Source organism: Genypterus blacodes, unplaced genomic scaffold, assembly GCF_046128005.1.
Source record: "Genypterus blacodes isolate CSIRO-AG114 ecotype Tasmania unplaced genomic scaffold, CSIRO-AGI_Gbla_v1 ptg000120l_1, whole genome shotgun sequence".
Classification (NCBI taxonomy): Eukaryota; Metazoa; Chordata; class Actinopteri; order Ophidiiformes; family Ophidiidae; genus Genypterus; species Genypterus blacodes.
Genome location: NW_027466923.1, coordinates 741,240 through 759,991, shown reverse-complemented (window position 1 = coordinate 759,991; position 18,752 = coordinate 741,240). Strand labels below are relative to the sequence as shown.

Genomic DNA, 18,752 nt, shown 5'->3' with positions numbered 1-18,752 from the left:
TTATGCTCTCCCTGAAGGCTGGGTTCACCATGGAAATTGTGACGAAGCACAAATCTCTTCAACTCCTACTAAACTTCAAGTAGACTAAATTATGGGCAGATACTCAAAAGAATTGCCTGCCATGAAAGGATGGAATCCTATTCTGGAAAAATGTAGCAACGGCCTGAAAAATCACACTTAACTGAAACGCAGAATTCTTTCAGTGAGGTATAAACTGCTTATCTGCAGGTGGCTTTCAAGCCCTTAACTGTGCATTAGCAGAGCGGTAATTGGATTCAGCATAAATAACCCCAGATCCTGTTTCCTAAAGCTGACTATCAGTCCCGGAGAAGCATTTATTTTTACATTATGATCACATTGAGTCTTTCCATGTTCAGAATTCCTGATTTTTCATAGAAATTAAACCTCTTTTCCTATAATATATTTAAACTGAAAATTAATTAAATCTTGTGATTTCTCTCATGCATACCAGTAAGTCTCAGCCGTGGAGACCCAGAATGATCCAGATGAAACAATTTGCAGTTTGTAGTTTGCTGCAATTAAATATTATGTTCATGTTATTTTCTACTTACCACTGGAAAGGCACTGCATGGTTTCCCTTGTGAACCATATTAGCTGATGTTCAAGCTGATGATCAAGAATGGAAAATTTAACAAAGATGTAATGAAATGACACCAAAAGACTTTCATTTGCTTTGAAGCCCAGGAGTCGTGTTTTACTCCCACACATTATAACGACATTAGTGACCAACAGTGTCTTGAATATCATCTTTCATATTGTCTGAAATGTTACATTGTTCACATTAACACAACACTATTAAAGGCTTCATCATACAACTGTTTACTAAACCAGCAACTTAACAAGCATTAAGAATTTACCTTTATGTTACAGAACGTGCCATTTCCTCATTTGCACATATAAAAATAGAATGTTTCGCATCTACAAATCCTGTCCAGCTTTGTTGAAGATAGTAAAAGGTCACTTTACAACAGCATACATTATGTCTATAATGTCGCATTCCACACAGCAGTAATACAGAAGTTCAGAAAAGCGATAGTTAACATAAAGGTGGCACTTTTACTTTCCCTCCTCAGAGTGCGGACACAGTGTCAGAAACCAAAGAGAGCTCGAGAGAGACATTTAGCCCTACTTCATTTTCACACCTCACTGCATCCAGCCAATTGCTGGACGATCTGGCAGAGGTGGTAGAGTCTACGCCAAATCGGTTGGACACAGAGGGCCTATGAATAGTCCTGTGGAAAGGAGGTTCTCTTCTGAATCTCTGGCAGGCAAGTTCAACAAAGCATACGTTTAAGTCTTAAGCTTACCTTGTGCATCAACACTACTGTCAGCACTGCAAACAATAGAATATATCATTCACAATCCAAATCAATAGAAAAGCATTTTGTATTTACCAAACCTCTAATCAAACACTTGACACAGCTGCAGTGTCAAACAAATGAGCAAAACTCAGATCTATCAAAGAACTCTTTGTGGACAACTTTCAGTCTGAGTGGGGAAACAAAAAACAAAAAACAAAAAACCTGCATCTTATCTGTACGACTGTGGATTCTGAGATGATTGCAAAACACGTTTATTCATTTGTGGATATCTACTCAATGATACCCAGAAGAGTTTGACTTCAGGCCACAATAAACATCATATGAGTGGAAATTTCAGGACAAAATGGACATACAGGCAGTCCCTGAGTTACGGATGCCCAACCTATGTACCTCCTTACGTACATACTGACCTCCGTAAAGCCTATTATAAAAAGAATTGGACAATTCGCCTAAAAGATGGACTGAAAAATATACCTTGTCCATGACCTGGGGACTGCCTGTACTAGAAGGCATACGGGCCACTGATTTAGACTCTTACGTTATTCTTTCTGCAGGAGCAAGGACAACTTTTGTCTTTTCTACTTTGGATACCCGTCTCTGGTCATAATTGGTATAAACATCACATCATTTCAGAAGTAGAAGAGGAAGAAGCTTTAAGATGTTTTCACCTTTTGTCATCTTGAGTTTTCCTTGCCTTTAGTGTATATCACCCACCAGCTCAAGCTCAAGAGTTGATTACTACCTCTACGATTATAAAGTAAGAAATTAAAAAAATGTTTGGGGCAATTTTGTAAAATTAAAGTAAAGTTTTGTTCGTTTAATTTTTCACGCGCTACTTAGTCCAAAAACCTAAGCTAACCTAACCTAACACTACTTAACAGCTAATTCCCAAAACACCTGAAAAAAATACAATAAAGTGGCTACATTGTCTCTTTCATTAGCAACGACAACCTGGAGATCAAATCCAGAATGAGAAAAGAACCACTGCTTTGTTCTCATTAAAGGTGAAATGTTCCCTCCAGAGCTCTGAAATGTCTAAAAATGTCTCATTACAAGCCACTTGACCTAGAGAATATTTCACATCACATTTTTAAAAGGGGGAAGCACAATGTCAGGTAAACTCTACCCTCACGAGCCGCAGCTCATTAATATATTAAAATGAGAGATTTGTAAACTATGAATTCTGTAGACGGGGATGATGAGACGGCTCAGCTGCAGTCGGAGATTTCAGAACAGAAAACTGACACGGATCCCAACTAGCTTGGGTCTATGAGGAGGTGCTGTAGTAGGTTCCCTTAGCCCTCTTTTTTCGCTCGTAGTTCACAAGACGCTGTCCAACCAGGTACCTGAAGGAGAAACGTCAAAAAGGTTTAATTCCCCATTTTTAAGCAACAGCAACGGACTCTACAACCACAACTGAGTTAACTTGGTGCTGTACTAACTTGTCATTTTTGATGTGCTCATAGAGGCGTGTGAACTGTCTTATCTGAAAGGACAGAACGGCCATCACTATGAGCGAGATGCACAGAAACGGATAGATCCTCCTCTCGATCAGTAACTGCATCTTTGGCCGCATACCTAAAAAGAGAAAGAGAGAAACGACAAGGAAGAGCGTGAGAAAGAAACTCATTCCAACAAAGATTCCTCTCTACTCAGTGTTACAGTCACAAAGTGAGAAGAAAAGACTGACCCAGCAGTGGAGGGACCACTTTAGATAGGGTGTATGGGACAGTCAAAGACAGAAGCAGGAAACAAATAATTGGGGCTGCGAGTCTTTGCACGATGAAATTCAGGTCGATGTTTCTTATGCCGTTGGCGTAGACCTGCAGGGGGAAATGAAATGAGCTCATTTGTCGTCTTTTCAAATACAAACTGGGCAACAACATTATTTGGGGAAAATGGGGAACATTGTTTTTCCTATTCTCATTCATATTCATATTATCTTTAATGCAAATCGTTCTTTCAGTTTACTCTTTTGTGTTTTGGTGCACAAACACCCACACCCATCAAAAACATGATCTACACATGCAGAAACTTTTTTAAAGGATGATATACGACTGATGCAATTTTGCTCAGTGAAAGGTAAAATTGTTGAGAAACTGACCTGCTCGATGACTGTTTTCAGCCACCACTGAGGGCCCATGAGTGTCGCGGCAGCAATGATTTTAGTGTGGAGCACACCAAGGGCCCAATCCTGTCACACACACACACACACATTCGAAATTACCTGAAATTTTCAAGACTGGACATTCATAATTCCAGGAGGTTTTAAATTAGATAAGTCCTACCTGCCAGGGGTAGAAGAGCGGTGACTGCACCAGTGCGACTCTGACCGGAGCGACGATGATCTGATTAAACACCAGGCCCAGCAGCAGAGGAATCACACCGGCTAAAAGCACGGCCACCACAACGGCCTTTAGGATCTATTCTCATCAAAGCAACAACAACAACACCACAATCACACATCACAATACTTTATTTTCCATTCAGTTAGTACCTATGTTGTGTGAACAATCCATAGATTCTTAATAGCAAAATGTGATTTTATGACCATAGAAACTCATTACCGTGAGCGTCCACTCATGGACTTTCACCATGATGACTGAACGTCCTTGTGGCATCCAAGACAGCAACACGGAGGCAGCGCGTATGGAGAGCCAGCACGCGTACAGACCACTTGCCGCTGTGTAGAGCTCATGGACCACGGCGTTGCCCATCCAGAAAGACATCAGCCAGCGACCCACAAACACTGGGAAGAAAGGAACACTGGTGAAAATTACGGTAGAAGCGACATATTGTGTATGATGAAGAAAACAAACAGCCAAGATTTAATAGAAAAGAAAGGAGACAGCAATAACAGGGAAGGTGAGATAAAAAAGAGAAAGACAACAACAGGAATGAGAATGGAATTATCATATCAAACAGCTTACCTGGCAGCGTGAGGCACATCAGACTAGCCACTAACAGCGTTACACACATGAAGACAACTAGTAGGATGATCTAGACAAACGGAAACAAACAGAACAACATTATAGAGAGGTTCCTCAGTTAAGGTACAACGGGGTGCAGGGTTAACATCAGCTGTTGTGTTGTTAGTCACCTTAAGGGAGAAGTTGAGGGGCCTGTGGTACGGCTGGACACCCACTGGACCGCCCTGTTGCAGAATGGCTTGATGGGCCGCATGAAGCCCTTCCCCAAGGCCAGGGATCCTGTTGTTGTTATGGCGACCGGCAGGGTTGTTGTTTGGTTGGTAGTCGTCGTCGTCACCGTGGTCTCCCAGCAGGTATGAGTGGAGGTCACTGAGGAGGAGGAGCCATCATTTTGGTGTGATGCGACTGTGTAATGCAATGAAGTAAAGAAAGAAATTGCTGTGGTGTGATCTTGTGTCTTACAGCATGTAACCGGCAGAGAAAGTCCAGGCGTGGACGAGCCGTTTCAGCCACTGGCGAGTGTGACCCTGCTCCAGCAAAGCGGGGAGGACGACCTGAAGCAGCAGCAGCTCCAAAGACAACTCACTAACTGGGGCGTCGCTGTGGAGACAGATTTGAATTTGGCCTGAGGTTTAAAATTCAAACTAATCAAGCAAATGGTCAAGAAGTCAAAGAGGCTCAAAGTTGGATGACGTTTTGCCACATGTACCTGTAGAGCATGACGTTGTAAGGGAGGAAGGTTGAGGAGAACAATTTAATGACACGGATAGGAAGCCAAAGCATCAGAAGCACTATGGAACCAAACACCACCTGGAAATAAACACAACCTCATTAAAAATCTACAAACAACACCAACAAATCAACTGCAGAATGACGGCACTAAGTCTGTCTCACACCAACATACTGTATGAATGTTCAAATTACTTTTATTTAATCGATACTTTTTTTAACCCTTCTCTCTCCCACATCAGAAGGCTGCTCTGTAAAAATTGAAAACAAAAACTGACCACTGAGAGGATAAACCTCCGCAGGTGTCTGTAGATGGGCAGGTGGATCATCTCTTGAACTGGGTTGAAATCTGGATCATTCAGGTTCCTCAGGAACCACAATACGCCAGGCCGGAGCACCTGAAGACACAAACACACACATGAGGGTGCTGAAACATGGCTAAAATACACATAGAAGTAGATTGCATCAACATATTGAAAGAGAAGAGAGAATGTAATGGTCGGAAAATATGTACAGTATATCACAGCACACAACTGTTAAAGGCTGAGGGCTCCACTGACCTCCCTAAGCAGAAGAATGAAGGAGGCAAAGTAGAAGACGTAAACCATCCCAACCAGCCAGTGGAGGAACATGGTGGTGCCAGGAGCCAGGTCAAAACTCTGTTCCCTGTCCTTTAGAGTGGCATCAAACATCTCCTACAAAAGGACATGATTAGTACTCTGCCTACCAAAGCCAACAACAAAAACTATGTTTGATTTATAGTGTTGATATGATTTCTGATGGCAGTTTAAATTGCATAAATAAACAGTAAAGAATAACTTGAATCTGCAGCAAAGTTGTTTGTTGATTAGAAAAAAAATGGACAAATTACATGAGCATGATTTGCATGATTGTCTTACCAGTGAACAGATGTCAAGCCACCAACCACAAATCAGTGGGAACAAGCCAATCTCCATGACAACCAGCAAGGACACCTGGGACAGAAAAGTGTGTGATTTGTTACGTGTAACTGGCAATAATACTTCCTATACATTTAATTGAAGGCTTTATTACTTCACCAGAAATAAAATAAAATATGTTTGTTTTCTTAAAATTCAAGTCACATCTTTCAAGTTTACCTTCAGCACAATGTAGCAGACGCCCAGGAGCCGCTTGGACCGCTTGAACCTCACCAAGGAGGCCAAAGCCTACAAAGAGCTTCTGTTAAGGCCTAATACACAATATAAGGCAACTTTCCCGGTGAACAAAACTAATTCAGTTAATAAGACATTAAATCACTAAAAACATCACAAAAGGTCACATAATCTATGGAGAGGATACACGGCAGACTATAAGGGCACCAGCCAGGAGGATGTAGCCCAATATGGTGGTGAGGAGTCCATCAAAGTGTGATGCTTTAATCTGTGGAGAGAAATGTCAGGAAATGTATCTGTGAAATACAAATGTCAACGCTTGAAGTAAAAATCACAGAGGTCTACTTCACAGACCACTTTACACTTACATAATCCTCAAAGCCCAGTCCAACCATAGAGAAATGGCCGATGTGATACGGGCAGAATGCTATTGGAAACACAAAGGAGATGTATAATTAAGCTCACACTCAATAAAGGTCCCTCAAATGTCTCACAAAAGAGCTTTCTCACAAACCCAATAGTGCATTACAGATTTAACTTACCAAAAATCAGAATGAAGAGTGTGTTGAGAGACACCACCCAGAAAACGTGCTCCTGAAGGAGACAAAGAAAACACAACACATACAGTGTATGATTATAAAACCATGCTGAGGTTGTGTTCTGTTGGATTGGGATATCATTTACAAGATACAGATTGGGCTTGGGTTGGGTTTCTCCCCCTATCTGTGTGTGTGTGTGTGTGTGTGTGTGTGTGTGTGTGTGTGTGTGTGTGTGTGTGTGTGTGTGTGTGTGTGTGTGTGTGTGTGTGTGTGTGCGGTGTGTGTGTGTGTGTGTGTGTGCATGCGCATGTGTAGTTACCAGGAAAACCAGGGAGCCATCCAGACCCAGCATCTGTGACACAAAAAGAGATCACAAAGTAACCAATAGTAGCACTGACACTAACGGTGAACTGGAACACTCAATACTATTACATGTACACACAAGGTGAAGGCCAAACTCCTGATCTATGCCCCCCTGACACCTTTTGGCACTGTGACCAATTCCATCCCTACTGTCACTCCTACGGTCATACTGTGTTCTACTAATGTGTGTCAGTAGAAAAAGATCTTCCCACCCTTTCCCATGTCAGCTCCTCTGCTGCACGGTCCCATTCAAGGGCGTTCCAGTTCAGATCTTCTATAAAGAAAAAAGACAGATAACGCATGAATAAGTCACTTCATGAGATGGAGGATTTGTTTTGGCACAGTTAAGGGCTAATTAACAGTGGCAAGTACTCTGATTACTTGTCCATACTGACCTTGTGCTCCATTGTTGGCTTCGGCAGCATCCTCTTCCCTCCCTTCCTCATCGTCCTCCTCCTCTTCGTCTTCTTCTTCCTCCTCATCATCATCATCCTCCTCATCAAGCTCGGGCTCCTCTCTGGGGTTGTCAGCTTCGTGCGGGTCGGCCGGTGCAGGGCCGTCGGGGCCGGGCTCTGCAGCGGGCTGAGCAGCTGCAGCGGCCTGCACATTATCACCTGGAACCTGTGCAAGCACGAGCATATATGATATAACTGACATATATCATCTCATTTAAAACACATTATAAGCCATGCATTATGTTTATTAACACAGGATATCACCTCTCCCATTTCTCTGTTCTGAGTGAATAAAAGATGCCTGAGCTCACCTCATTGGCGGCTACAGGACCGTTGGCCTGGTTGGGAACCAGAGGCGCTTGGTTCTGTTCTAACCAGGGAGGAGGGCCGCCATGGACAATCTGCTCTCTGAGCCACACTAGGCTGATGAAGGCGCACAGTGTACAAGTCACCACAAAACAACCCTGGAGGCAGTCAGCAAGTAGGTTCTGTCTGTGAGGGAGGGATGAAACGACAATGTAATAAAATAACAAAAGAAACAACTACACAATAATAGGTTTACAACATGTAAGGTCATTACAGTGTAAGAGGGAAGAGACCAAGACAATAAGCCAAGATTACCTTGAAAGCATATCTAATGGTAGGGTAAGGAGAGAGCTCACAGAGCCAGTAAATAAACACTTGTAGATTCGACCTGTTAAGAAAACAAATACACAGAAAAGTTCTAATGTAAACTGGCACAAATTTGACAAAAACCATGAAACCAACTTTTGATGGCGTCATTCACACAATAGAATGCCGTTGACTTACATGCTGTGAGAGGCACCACACCAAGCCAGGCAAAGGCCACCAGAGTGTAGTGGAACCAGTATCTGATTGCTGTTCCAATACTGCTGACCAGCCCTGCAAAGATGTCCTGGACAGGCAGGCGAGACGGCATGTCAGGAGAGTAGACTGAGGGATGGCGAAATGAGGGAGGTGAAGCAGAGAGAGTGGTACAGATGATAGCTGATATACATGAAGGAAGAAGCGCTATTACTTTCTCCCACAGTACTTTATCTACTTCATTACAAAATTACTTACTTGGTGTAAATGCGAATCGGTGTTGGCATAATTCACAGTATTCTTTTCTGCTGTGTTTCAACCACTGCAACAAGCTGTGAAAACAAGAAGGCGTGGGTTTTATCAGGATCACTCAAAGGGTTATGGACAGATTAATCAGTGTGAACCATGTTTTTGTTCTTTTCTCCCCCTATCTGTGTATAAAAGCAATCTCCAAATTCTTTCATAACTGCAAAAGATAAAGGTTATAACCACTTTAGTCGAAGCACTATTTGACTCATTAGTAGCACACTATTATTACAATCCAACACTGCAGTCACCAAACTCACCATTCCTGGTGGATAAACTTGATACTCCCGGTGCAGACACAAGGGTGGAACAGAGGTTTGTCGTGAGACCCCTCGGACCGACACACCCGACAGATGTCCGCTGTTCAGACACAACAATAGACAACAAGCTTGGTAAAATGCACACTTTTTTTGCTTTTATCCAAAGCAACACACATATGAGATTTAAAATACAACCCAAGCAAAGAGAGAACAAGAGTAACTGCAAAACCTAGCGAACCTAAATCCAAATCTTTCTAGTCAAAAAAGCTGACAAAAGCTGACAAAATTCATTCACCAAAAGGAATGGACTATTGTTGTTGTGGGCCTGTAAAGCCCTTTGAGGCATTTTAAATATAATTTTCAGTCGATTAGGATTCATCTTTGGTCTCTATTGTTGAGGTCTCACGTGTATTGTTTACTGCTCCTTCTCAAAGAGCCTGATCTCCTATGCAATCTGTCCACAGCTTAAATGCCAGGATTGCATTAAAAATACATTAGTTATCCTTGAGCATAATGTTATGAAGACCCCCTGACACTGCGCTTTACAAAAGTATGCATGTAAAAATGTGAGACAGGCCCTTTGTCTGCCTCAGTAAAGACTCGAGTCTCCTAATCAATGTTGTTCCAGAAATAATGACGATTTTAGGAGTACTGGTGTGAGTGTTTGCTGTTTGCTTTAAAAGTGCAACACCAATATATAATTATAATTCAGTACAACAACTTCTACAACTGTGTAGTGGCGCTGGTCTTTGTTCGATTGCAGCTGTGTTTGAACGTTAACTAGCTTACTGTCTAGAGAGAGCTACTTAATAAACATTAGCTCGCTGTAAATAATAACATAATCGTGCCCAAAAGAGGAAATTGCTGTTTGGAAGTTGCTGTTAGAGTGGAGGTTCTGGTTGACCAATTCGCCTCACAACAGCTGTTAGCCATGCGAGAGTTGCAAGAAAGAAAACGCTACTTAGCTAATTTACGGGTAGCAAGTTTGCCATTATTACAAGCTAATGTCCGTTACTTTGACGTGATTGTAAAATCGCTTTTCAGTGTTTGGGGACACGGTTAGCGTCTGCCACTGACATTATTGTGGCTTACATGAACATAGCCAGTTAGCTGATGTTAGCTTTTAAAACCCAACACTAATCGACGCTCCAAATTAGCTACCTTCCTCCGTGGTGTCCATCTTGACCGCTACAAAAGCGTAGCTTGGTGTTGTCCACTCCAATCAGTAGCCGAGAGATAAGCGCTATCTGCAGGAGAGACACATTTCAATTTGTGTTCACTTCGGTGTGTGGCTCTCCTTTATGATCTCAGCAGAAGGACACCCCTTCATTTCCTAAGTCTGTTCCTTTGTAGCACGCTCATATTCACTGAGACTACATGTGGATGTGCTTCACCGTTTTCACCACCAGATGGCGACAAAGCGCTGATAGGCGCTGCATGATAGTTTGGTATTTGTGGTTTTATTTTATTGAGGACAGGTAAGTGTAAATAGAACTCTTCTTTCTGTATAATGTGCCGTTTAATAGAAAGACCGTATGGTGGGTTCAAAACATTGTGCATATCCAGAATGCAGCAAGGCACCGAAACCTTAATTGCTCCCCCCTCTGCGAAGGGTGGTAATGAAATGTAATGTAAGTCGCTTTGGATAAAAGCGTCTGCCAAATGATCGTAATGTACTGTAATGTAATGCGCAACTTTGTCATTGAACCAGGGGGCTGTACCGCGAGAGAAGCTCAACAGACCTTGGCCTTGTTTGCGTTAACTTAGGTTTTTATACTACAAAGCGAGATAGAGGGGTTAGGCATTTAAATTCAGGCCCAAGTCTGCCTCAATTCTGATCACACTTTCTTTGCCACTGTATCTGTGAAGGTTCATCCAGGTCATGGTATCCAGGGAGAGTTCATCTTAAGCAACTGGACTTGCTGGAAAAGGCTTGGAAGACGTTTCACCTCTTTTGGATGAGAGGCCTGGTCTGGAGCAGCATATGTTGGGAGCTTGGTCGGGCATTTAACATTTACATGTTCTCATTTATGATTAGTGTACAATTTCACGGTATTTTGTGTCATTTATTTTAGGTTTCCTAGGGATAGGGACAGATTTTGTTCTTTCTTGTGTGTGGTTAATCTCACTTCTTAGTACATGCCCCAAGAGTCAATTCAATCAAAATATGCAATGATCCTGTCTTTAAATTAGCATTTATTACCCCTTTTAATCGCTGAAATGATGTTCATCCCACAAACAGGAATACCCATGTGTGAATGCCTCTTTTCTCTGGATACCAGTTTAAAGACATGTTACCAGGGCGCTTTGCAGCACACAGTGCAGCATAAAAAATGGCATCCATCATCTCTGAACCTCAGCCATTTCAGCTCTATGTGCAGGCTGGAAAAGATGCTGGATGAATTTTGGTGATGTCATAACCCCAGCAGAAAGGAATGTTTGCATCTATGTGTGTGAAGCTGGTGTGCTTTCTTCCGCGGTTGTCTCTTGTTGCAGGTGTGGTTTAATAAAAGTCCTGGCATCGTAAATCCACACAGTGTCTATGCCCTCCCCAGCGGTGAGTTCAGGGACCCACGTGGGGAAAGGGAAGCGACAGGCCACCACTTTAGCAGTACTTGGTAATTCAGCTGCCAGCTTCAGCTCCAGTTTGTCCATCTGCAAATACAGCCAGATAAGAATAACAGTTTTTTGGGGGTAAAATAACAAGCTTTCAGAAGGAGAGAGAACAAAAGAGATAACTCACCATTTGAGGGACTCCAAAAATGACGACATTTGAGTACTGTGCAAAACTAACCTAGAAAAACAACAACATACGTTGGGAATTAGGTACAGCAGGGAAAAGATACATGAGTTGTGTGTCAAATAGATCAGCAGTGTCTTTAAGCATACCACATTCAAGCTGCTTTTTGGGGAGCGTCAATAATGTTGTCCCCACAACATAAGGCAGAGCAGAAAGGGGAGAGCTAGATGGACGAATAAATAATTAAATATTTAAGTTTACCTTCCACATGTCAGAGATGAGGAAGGAGGTGGAGTGGTGAACTCCCTCTCTCCAGGCCTTGTAGCGAGAATACCAGACCAGCCATGGGTTCAGCTCATAGCCCGACGCCTGGAAGCCGTGTTTGGCTGCTGCAATCACCTGCACATATGAGGATGTTTGGAAAGAGAACACAGGTAACAATAACAGAATTAGAAAGACAACAACAACACCCTTTCAATATCCCAGCAGTCTGAGAAATGTAAGTTGTTTCACACAATGCAAATAACACACATCACACAAATTGCGCCCCTCTCCTACACATACACGTTTTTGTCCACAGGGGACTTGAACCGGCTACCCTCTGGTTCCCAGCTACTGCCGCCCCTATAAGATCCAATGTCCCGAGATAAAAATGAATCAGAACACACTTACTATCCTCCCATCTCCGCTACCGATGTCTACCAGGCTCCCTGCCCGGCCGCTCAGCACCTTCAGGACGCCCTCCACCTGAGCGGTGGTCGCGGGGACAAACGGCAGACAGATCTTCCTCAGAGCAGGAGCTGCAAACGGAAGAGCTACGGCATACAGGGCGACCATAGTGCCCCCCACGACCCCTGTGACCAGCAGACCGAGCCCGCTCCTGGGCCTGGGCTCCGGTCCAGCTGGGGCAGACTCCAAGAAAAGCGGTTCTTGTGACATGGTTGAAGGTTACACGTTACAAACACGCCGCCATGACAGCTTGGTGCTCAAGAAAAACAGTCCGGGTGGATGACAGTGACAACTACACATAGGTTCCGCAATGACTACCTCGTCTTCTTCTTTATTTTTTGTTTTACTTTATTTAGTTGTACGAACAACACATAGAACGTGACATAAAAACAATTTATAACATTGAGTCATCGTTCAATATTCTTCTGAAACACATATGTCACATTAAAAAAATGTGATTACAACAAACATCAAAGTATTAGTTGAGGAATGTATCGGTAAAATGTAATCTTTAAAAAGAAAAGTACACTTTACAACAAAAGTTCAGATCTACGTGGCTAGTATATTAAGTCATAATTCAAAATATTTTTTGATAATTTTTTAGCAAGACATTCTAAAGAATCCCTTGACACCAATTATATGTCTCCGTTATGTTATGTTATGTTAAAAGTCATTGCATTGTGTGCGGTGGACCGCATGCTCCATCCCTGACATACCATGGTGGACCTGATGGTGATGCATGTGATGTTGGCTGGTGGTGGGACCATCATCCAACATTCCATCCTCTTCTTCTGCACTGCACCCCTCTGCCCCATCCTGAAAATAGCTGTGCTTCATTACCAGGATGCTCCTTTGGCCAGATGGTGTAGTGTGGTGTGAGAGATGTGGTGACTGCTGACCCACTATAACAGGAGGCTGTTGGGGCACAATGGGCCCCCCCTCAGGTGGAACACTGGCATCCCTCATGCTCAGGCTGCTGTGGCTACCGTGGACGTCGTGCATGCTTCCGCAGTGGTGGTCCCGAATGCATTTAGAGGAGGAACGCCGGAGTTTGTGGAACTTCTCAAAGTCCTCAGCCAGGGCCGTGTCAGTTAGGTCACTCGAAGGGTGGCGTCTCAGTGTGCAGAGCTCATAGTGAGGAGGCTCAAATCCTGGGTGAAGGAGGGTGGGGTCAAAGTCATCTCTGTGGACAAGTAGAGGACAAATACAGACATGTGGATGTTAAATAGATAAATTTGGGAACGACATAATGAAACCGTTGTCTTACTTCATTGTACTAACTGATTGGTCTAAGAAAACTGATAAATACAATACTTGTGGATGATGTATTTCTTCCGGGGCTGTTTGATTTGAATGATGACAGAGATGATGAGCAGGATGACTACCAGGCCACAGGTTATTCCAATGATAGCTAGGTTTGTGTTATCCAGAGTGTCCAGGATGCTGGCCTTCCTCTTCTCTGTAAGGAAAATATATGTTACTCTTCTTAAGACAAATGATGAAGTTATAACTGCGGTCAGGGGGTCATTTCACAGTCAGGGGGTCATTTTGTACATCAGGATACCTTTGCAGTGATTCTCGTCCCAGGGGTAAACACAGTTCTGGATGCCATTGCAGACCAGCGTGTTGTTGATGCACATGTTGCTATGACAGAAGAAAGTGTCTCCTTCACATGGAGCTGCGAAAAGGAAAGAGCTGCAATTAATTAATTCACGCAATGAACCTGCAATGAGATCAAAACAATTGCCTTCTCGCTCCGCATCATCAACTTTTTGAGACGGATCGCAATCATATTCATCTTAAAATGGTTCAAGGACATTAGGATTCACTCACGTGGACGGAAGGTTGTGAACAGGATCCTGAATTTGCTCTTCCTGCTCCCCTCGTCAGCCCACAGCCTCACCACACCCACAGAGGACACCAGCATGACGTCATTGGCCACTGTGGAGCAGAACTTATTCTTCAGGTGCTCCACTGAACTGCTGCCGTCATAGATGGCAACAAAGTTCCTCTTGCACTCGTTGGAGTTCTGCATCTCATATTCCAGGAAACGCAAGTAGATCTGTCAGGGATGAAAGGCCTCATGGAATTAGTGAACAGACCTTGTTTAGTAAAGAGGAACTAACGTCATTGAAGTTGACTTCCAGGAAACAGACCTTTTCCTTTGGTGGAGCCTTGATATACCATCTGCAGTCCACAGCCTCGGTCTGCACTGCCAAGCCCTCTTTCGCTATCTGTGTTGATTCTACAACACCTTCTGGACCACTCAGCTCAAAATCACAAACTGGGGAGAAGAGCATGGTTAACTTTAGCTGTGGTCATTATCTAGACCTCTTCCACACAACACTCATAAGTAAAATAGTCGCAGTGTTTTGTTCCTCTACTATGTGGAGAGCAAAATCACTTTAAATGCACAACACACAAGAAAGTTCCATTCACAGACTCAATCAAATCTCACTAACAAGATATTAAATTCAATAAGCGGCTTTAACCTGTGATGGGCTTCATACTTACAAGGCAGAGCGGGCAGTAGACTGAGATCTTTGAAGTCTGGATCTGAAAGAATGGACACAGCATGAGTTTTATTAGAGACAAAAAGTCACTGTAACAAAATGGGCTTGAGGATTTATTCAAGGAGATCTAAACAGACCACATGTGAGGGCAAATTAACACAGACATTCAAGAAATTCCACATGGTTTCCTAACTTAACTAACTTCTGCCAGACACATGCATGTATACTTGGAATGTATTACACAGAATTTGAAACATATCTATGTATTTCCAGTGATGTGAAATTTCCACAGATGACAGATGACAAAACAAACTAAAGCCACAGATGGGAACATTTGACCTAATCTATGTTCCAGAACATTCTGTGTTCACTATGATGGAAAAAGAAGAGAAGAGATGTTGTAGCCTTAACCTTTGAGCCGACGAATCTACTTGCTAGGTGGATTAATAATCCTGATATATGGGATTATTCCAGAGCAGATTAAATTCGACCAGCAATGACAACCTGCTGATAAGAATCTCACGCATGCACACCAAAAATTTGACTTGGATTGTGTCTCAACCCTCCCCGCCCAACTGGACCTATGGTTAACCCTCTACCTGCCTGGGTAGGGGCTCTCAGTCGAGCCTTACATTGATCTGCTTTCCACAAATGCATGCACAGAGGCTTGACAAGCAATATGGAGACACACACAAATATGTAAAGATGAGATGAAGACACTTTATGTGAATCCTTGAGCCAAAACAACAAAAGAAGAGTTCAATTTTAATACCTGCTGAATTATGTTTTTATGATTTTGCAATCCAGGTAACGTCAGTCAAACTGTTACTTGTGTTCGGTTAATTTAGAAAGAAAGAAAGAAAGAAGGAAAGAAAGCCGGGTGGATAGAGGGACGCAGATTAATCTTTTGCTCTTGGTAGTGAAGGTGGCCTATAAAATCTGCATTTAATAAAGCTTTTGCATCCGTCTCTGTTAAGCTGGTATGGCTCAGTGCTGATAAGTCGTATTCCTCTGAAGACAGGCTTTCATTAACTGCTGTGTGTGTGTGTGACCAAGGGTCTGTGTGTGTGTTTGTGTCTGTGATTAATTCCCCTCCTCTCCTTCGCTGAAGCTGTTGTGGGAATGACAGACTATCACCAGCATGCTACTGGCCCTCTATCAAAGCTGCATAACCATTGCTTTTGGCATTGACTGTGAGTTTGTTGTCAATTATTGAAGCCAGATGTTTGTACTGGTGTTTTGTACCTTCTCTATATGTCTTGAGTCCTGTCACTCACCTTGTGTGAAGTTATACCGTGCAGAAAACCCAATAGCCTCCAGTTCACCGTCAGCCACAAACTTTATGTAGAGGTATCTTCCACTGGATCGGACATACGCAGGACTTTGCTGTCCGCAATAACGGCCAATGATGGGTGAGAAACTGAAGGGGCCATCTCGAACCTCGATATGGTCAAATTTACACTCCCAGGACGGCTCGATGGAATATTTCTCATCGAAAAACAAATCGATGCATTGCCTGGGAGAAGCTGGACGTAGTAAGACAATTTGGAAGCAGTGAGATAAAGACATGGGAAGCTTCTTTTGCTTTTCAACTTACAACATACTTTTCTAGTGCTATTTTCTTGATTATGTTGCGGATTAAACCTTCATTCACACCACTAGAGAGTGTACTGAAGCCTCACCTTCTATAATATAGACACATTCCCTCTCTGGTGGGTATTTTTCGGGATAGTTGGGTGAGGTAAACTGTCCTCCATCAGCCTCCTTCACCCATGTTCCGCACTGACCAGCTGGTGTCACCCCTGAGTTGTTCTTCACTAGAAACACAGGTAAATGGTTGACGAAACTGATGATGATCGGTGATTTACATGACAGAACATTCCCAAAACAGTGGTGTAAGAGTAACTATAATGTGATATGGCGGATTACCTTGAGCTTTAGGTTTGGTACCTGTGGCCCCACAAAGATCAGCTGTGAAGAGAGAGACTGCTAAAGCTGAGAGGAGAAGAGATGGGAGGAAAAGAAAGGACAATAGGAAGACGCAAATTGAATGGAGGAGAGAAGTGACAACACGAGATGAGGATGATGAGGAAAGGGAGAACAATTAAAGGCAGAAGATAGTACAGAGAAAATGAGATTAGACAAGATGAGAGGAAAGGAAAGGAGAAAGACCGAAGAAAAAAAGCGTATAGGAGACAAGATGACAAGACAAGTAGAAAGGAACAGAGGAGAATAAGGAACAGGAGAAAGGGAGAAGAGACAAGATGAGGCAAGAGATGAGACAAGAGATGAGACAAGGAAAAGGAAGAGGAGGAGAATGAAAAACAGAAGAATGAGGACAGGAGACAAATTAATCATTAGACATTGATTATCTCTCTTAATAAAAATACCAGATAACAGAAAAACACTGCACACTGAGCAACAACAATTATAAAAGAAATTGTATCCTCTTGAAGAATTTAGTGTTGTCTGTAAACTTACCAATGGACTGTAGAAGTCTTTGCACCATTTCTGTCCTGAGTATTTGCAGCTGTGTGAAATAGTTCCATTAAAATGTTTTTCTGCTTTAAAATTGCTTCAAGTACTAATCAATCTATAAAGCGGTATATCGTGTCCTTTGCATGAGAAAATGTTCAGCTCAGTTTTCCACAAGGAGCCAAATTGGTGTGTGTGTGTGTGTGTGTGTGTGTGAGCTCAGAGGATTACACTTAACCACAAACCTTTGGAGTTTTGCACCACCTTTAATCCTCTCAGAAGATGTACAAAGCTGTAACCACTGCAGAATATGAGCTGGGGTGAATAAAGCGAATAGACTACACATACATACGTAAAAATATATGGACTGTACTTATATCTTATCTTTCTCCAATGCACTTTACAATGACCTCACATACCACTCATGCCAGGAGGGAACCATGCAAGGAGTCAACCTGCACATTAGGAACATTTGATATAAATTTAGATAGATGAATGAATCCTCAAACTTCTCGGCCACCTAACCTAAACTCATATGCTAGTCTATCGTTTCTCCAGCGGGGGGCAGCAGATACATATCCAGTAGCGCAATTCTTTGCCATTTTACTGCAACACTGTTCTGGAATAGAGATAAAAAATGTGGTGTCTTTGCAACCAATACGCTTTATTTTAGAACATCAACTGAACTGCCCAAACACACACAAAATCCCTTTAACCACTAGTCAGCTACTATAATAGCAATCAAAAACTGAAATCAGATTGATAACAAACAAAACATCAAATTGTTTCTGGCACATCCTCACGTCAAGTTTCTACACTTTTTAGGGGGAGATGCAAAACCTCAAAGCACTTTGTTAATAAATACAAAACATTTTCTGTTGTGTTCATCTGTAGCTCATCAGTGCTGCGATATCATTTGATCCTAAACTGAACTGCCACAGCTGCTCATTCCTGGACAAAACTGCTATTTTACTCTCCTCAGATGGCTTAAGTGTGAATGTTGAAAAAAGTGAAAGAGGGAGAAGTAGAGGTGAAATCAAATCCCTTAAGCAAACAGCAAAACGGTCAGTGCTGACGCAGGCATGGAGCAGGCTGCCCTCCCTTAAGACTTTATTCTTAAGTGGCCAGATACTATTTGTAGCATTTCTACCTGTTTACTGACTCCCCCACTCCAAAACCAGGTAGCTGCACAAACAAACTGGAGGCTTTGGACGACCTCTTGTGTCATCACACAGGGAATAGATTTCAACTATACCTGTACTGTGCTGTAAATCCACTAAATGCAATACCGATGCAGAAGGGGTCATGTTTATCAGAGTTGGGGCCAGTTGAGTTAAATTGCACTGAGGACAGGAAGGGGATTATCACCAGAATCCATGGTTTGAGCAATTTCTTAACCCTGAGGAGTCTGG

The 18,752-nt window shown here is 42.7% G+C and overlaps 3 protein-coding genes across 3 annotated transcripts; all 3 read right to left on the bottom strand.

The window, feature by feature from the left end:
• Positions 1-816: 816 nt before the first annotated feature.
• Positions 817-10,449, bottom strand: LOC143010104 (E3 ubiquitin-protein ligase MARCHF6-like). The gene is made up of 26 exons (XM_076162290.1): positions 10,045-10,449; positions 8,884-8,983; positions 8,576-8,649; positions 8,303-8,446; positions 8,114-8,186; positions 7,804-7,984; positions 7,433-7,658; positions 7,250-7,311; positions 6,994-7,026; positions 6,678-6,729; positions 6,504-6,562; positions 6,323-6,403; positions 6,121-6,189; positions 5,902-5,976; positions 5,563-5,697; positions 5,281-5,400; positions 4,983-5,083; positions 4,736-4,873; positions 4,444-4,642; positions 4,274-4,343; positions 3,911-4,092; positions 3,632-3,766; positions 3,448-3,537; positions 3,034-3,166; positions 2,786-2,921; positions 817-2,689 (listed from the first exon to the last, which is right to left on the bottom strand). The coding sequence occupies exons 1-26, from the start codon at positions 10,061-10,063 to the stop codon at positions 2,611-2,613; spliced, it is 2,766 nt and encodes a 921-aa protein (XP_076018405.1). The 5' UTR covers positions 10,064-10,449; the 3' UTR covers positions 817-2,610.
• A 125-nt stretch (positions 10,450-10,574) lies between these two features.
• On the bottom strand, positions 10,575-12,629 carry atpsckmt (fATP synthase c subunit lysine N-methyltransferase). Its single transcript, XM_076162287.1, has 4 exons — positions 12,296-12,629; positions 11,885-12,022; positions 11,627-11,677; positions 10,575-11,538 (listed from the first exon to the last, which is right to left on the bottom strand). Exons 1-4 carry the CDS (start codon positions 12,560-12,562, stop codon positions 11,329-11,331), a joined length of 666 nt encoding a protein of 221 aa, XP_076018402.1. The 5' UTR covers positions 12,563-12,629; the 3' UTR covers positions 10,575-11,328.
• A 386-nt stretch (positions 12,630-13,015) lies between these two features.
• On the bottom strand, positions 13,016-17,374 carry LOC143010004 (neuropilin and tolloid-like protein 1). The gene is made up of 10 exons (XM_076162111.1): positions 17,347-17,374; positions 16,795-16,860; positions 16,548-16,682; positions 16,143-16,391; positions 14,867-14,908; positions 14,509-14,636; positions 14,186-14,414; positions 13,917-14,030; positions 13,667-13,811; positions 13,016-13,535 (listed from the first exon to the last, which is right to left on the bottom strand). The coding sequence occupies exons 1-10, from the start codon at positions 17,372-17,374 to the stop codon at positions 13,016-13,018; spliced, it is 1,656 nt and encodes a 551-aa protein (XP_076018226.1).
• Positions 17,375-18,752: the final 1,378 nt, after the last annotated feature.

Excerpts from the sequence above, each read along its gene's own strand:
- LOC143010104 (XM_076162290.1), bottom strand. Across the intron at positions 6,404-6,503 it reads GACTGGGCTTTGAGGATTAT|ATTAAAGCATCACACTTTGA; the intron begins GTAAGTGTAAAG and ends TTCTCTCCACAG. Across the intron at positions 2,690-2,785 it reads GAGCACATCAAAAATGACAA|GTACCTGGTTGGACAGCGTC; the intron begins GTTAGTACAGCA and ends TTTCTCCTTCAG.
- atpsckmt (XM_076162287.1), bottom strand. The coding sequence starts at position 12,562 with ATGTCACAAGAACCGCTTTTCTTGGAGTCTGCCCCAGCTGGACCGGAG. Across the intron at positions 12,023-12,295 it reads GTAGCGGAGATGGGAGGATA|GTGATTGCAGCAGCCAAACA; the intron begins GTAAGTGTGTTC and ends TCATATGTGCAG. Across the intron at positions 11,539-11,626 it reads TTTTTGGAGTCCCTCAAATG|ATGGACAAACTGGAGCTGAA; the intron begins GTGAGTTATCTC and ends CTGTATTTGCAG.
- LOC143010004 (XM_076162111.1), bottom strand. The coding sequence starts at position 17,374 with ATGGTGCAAAGACTTCTACAGTCCATTG. Across the intron at positions 16,392-16,547 it reads ATGTGTCTATATTATAGAAG|CTTCTCCCAGGCAATGCATC; the intron begins GTGAGGCTTCAG and ends TACTACGTCCAG. Across the intron at positions 14,031-14,185 it reads GTTCACAACCTTCCGTCCAC|CTCCATGTGAAGGAGACACT; the intron begins GTGAGTGAATCC and ends TCCTTTTCGCAG.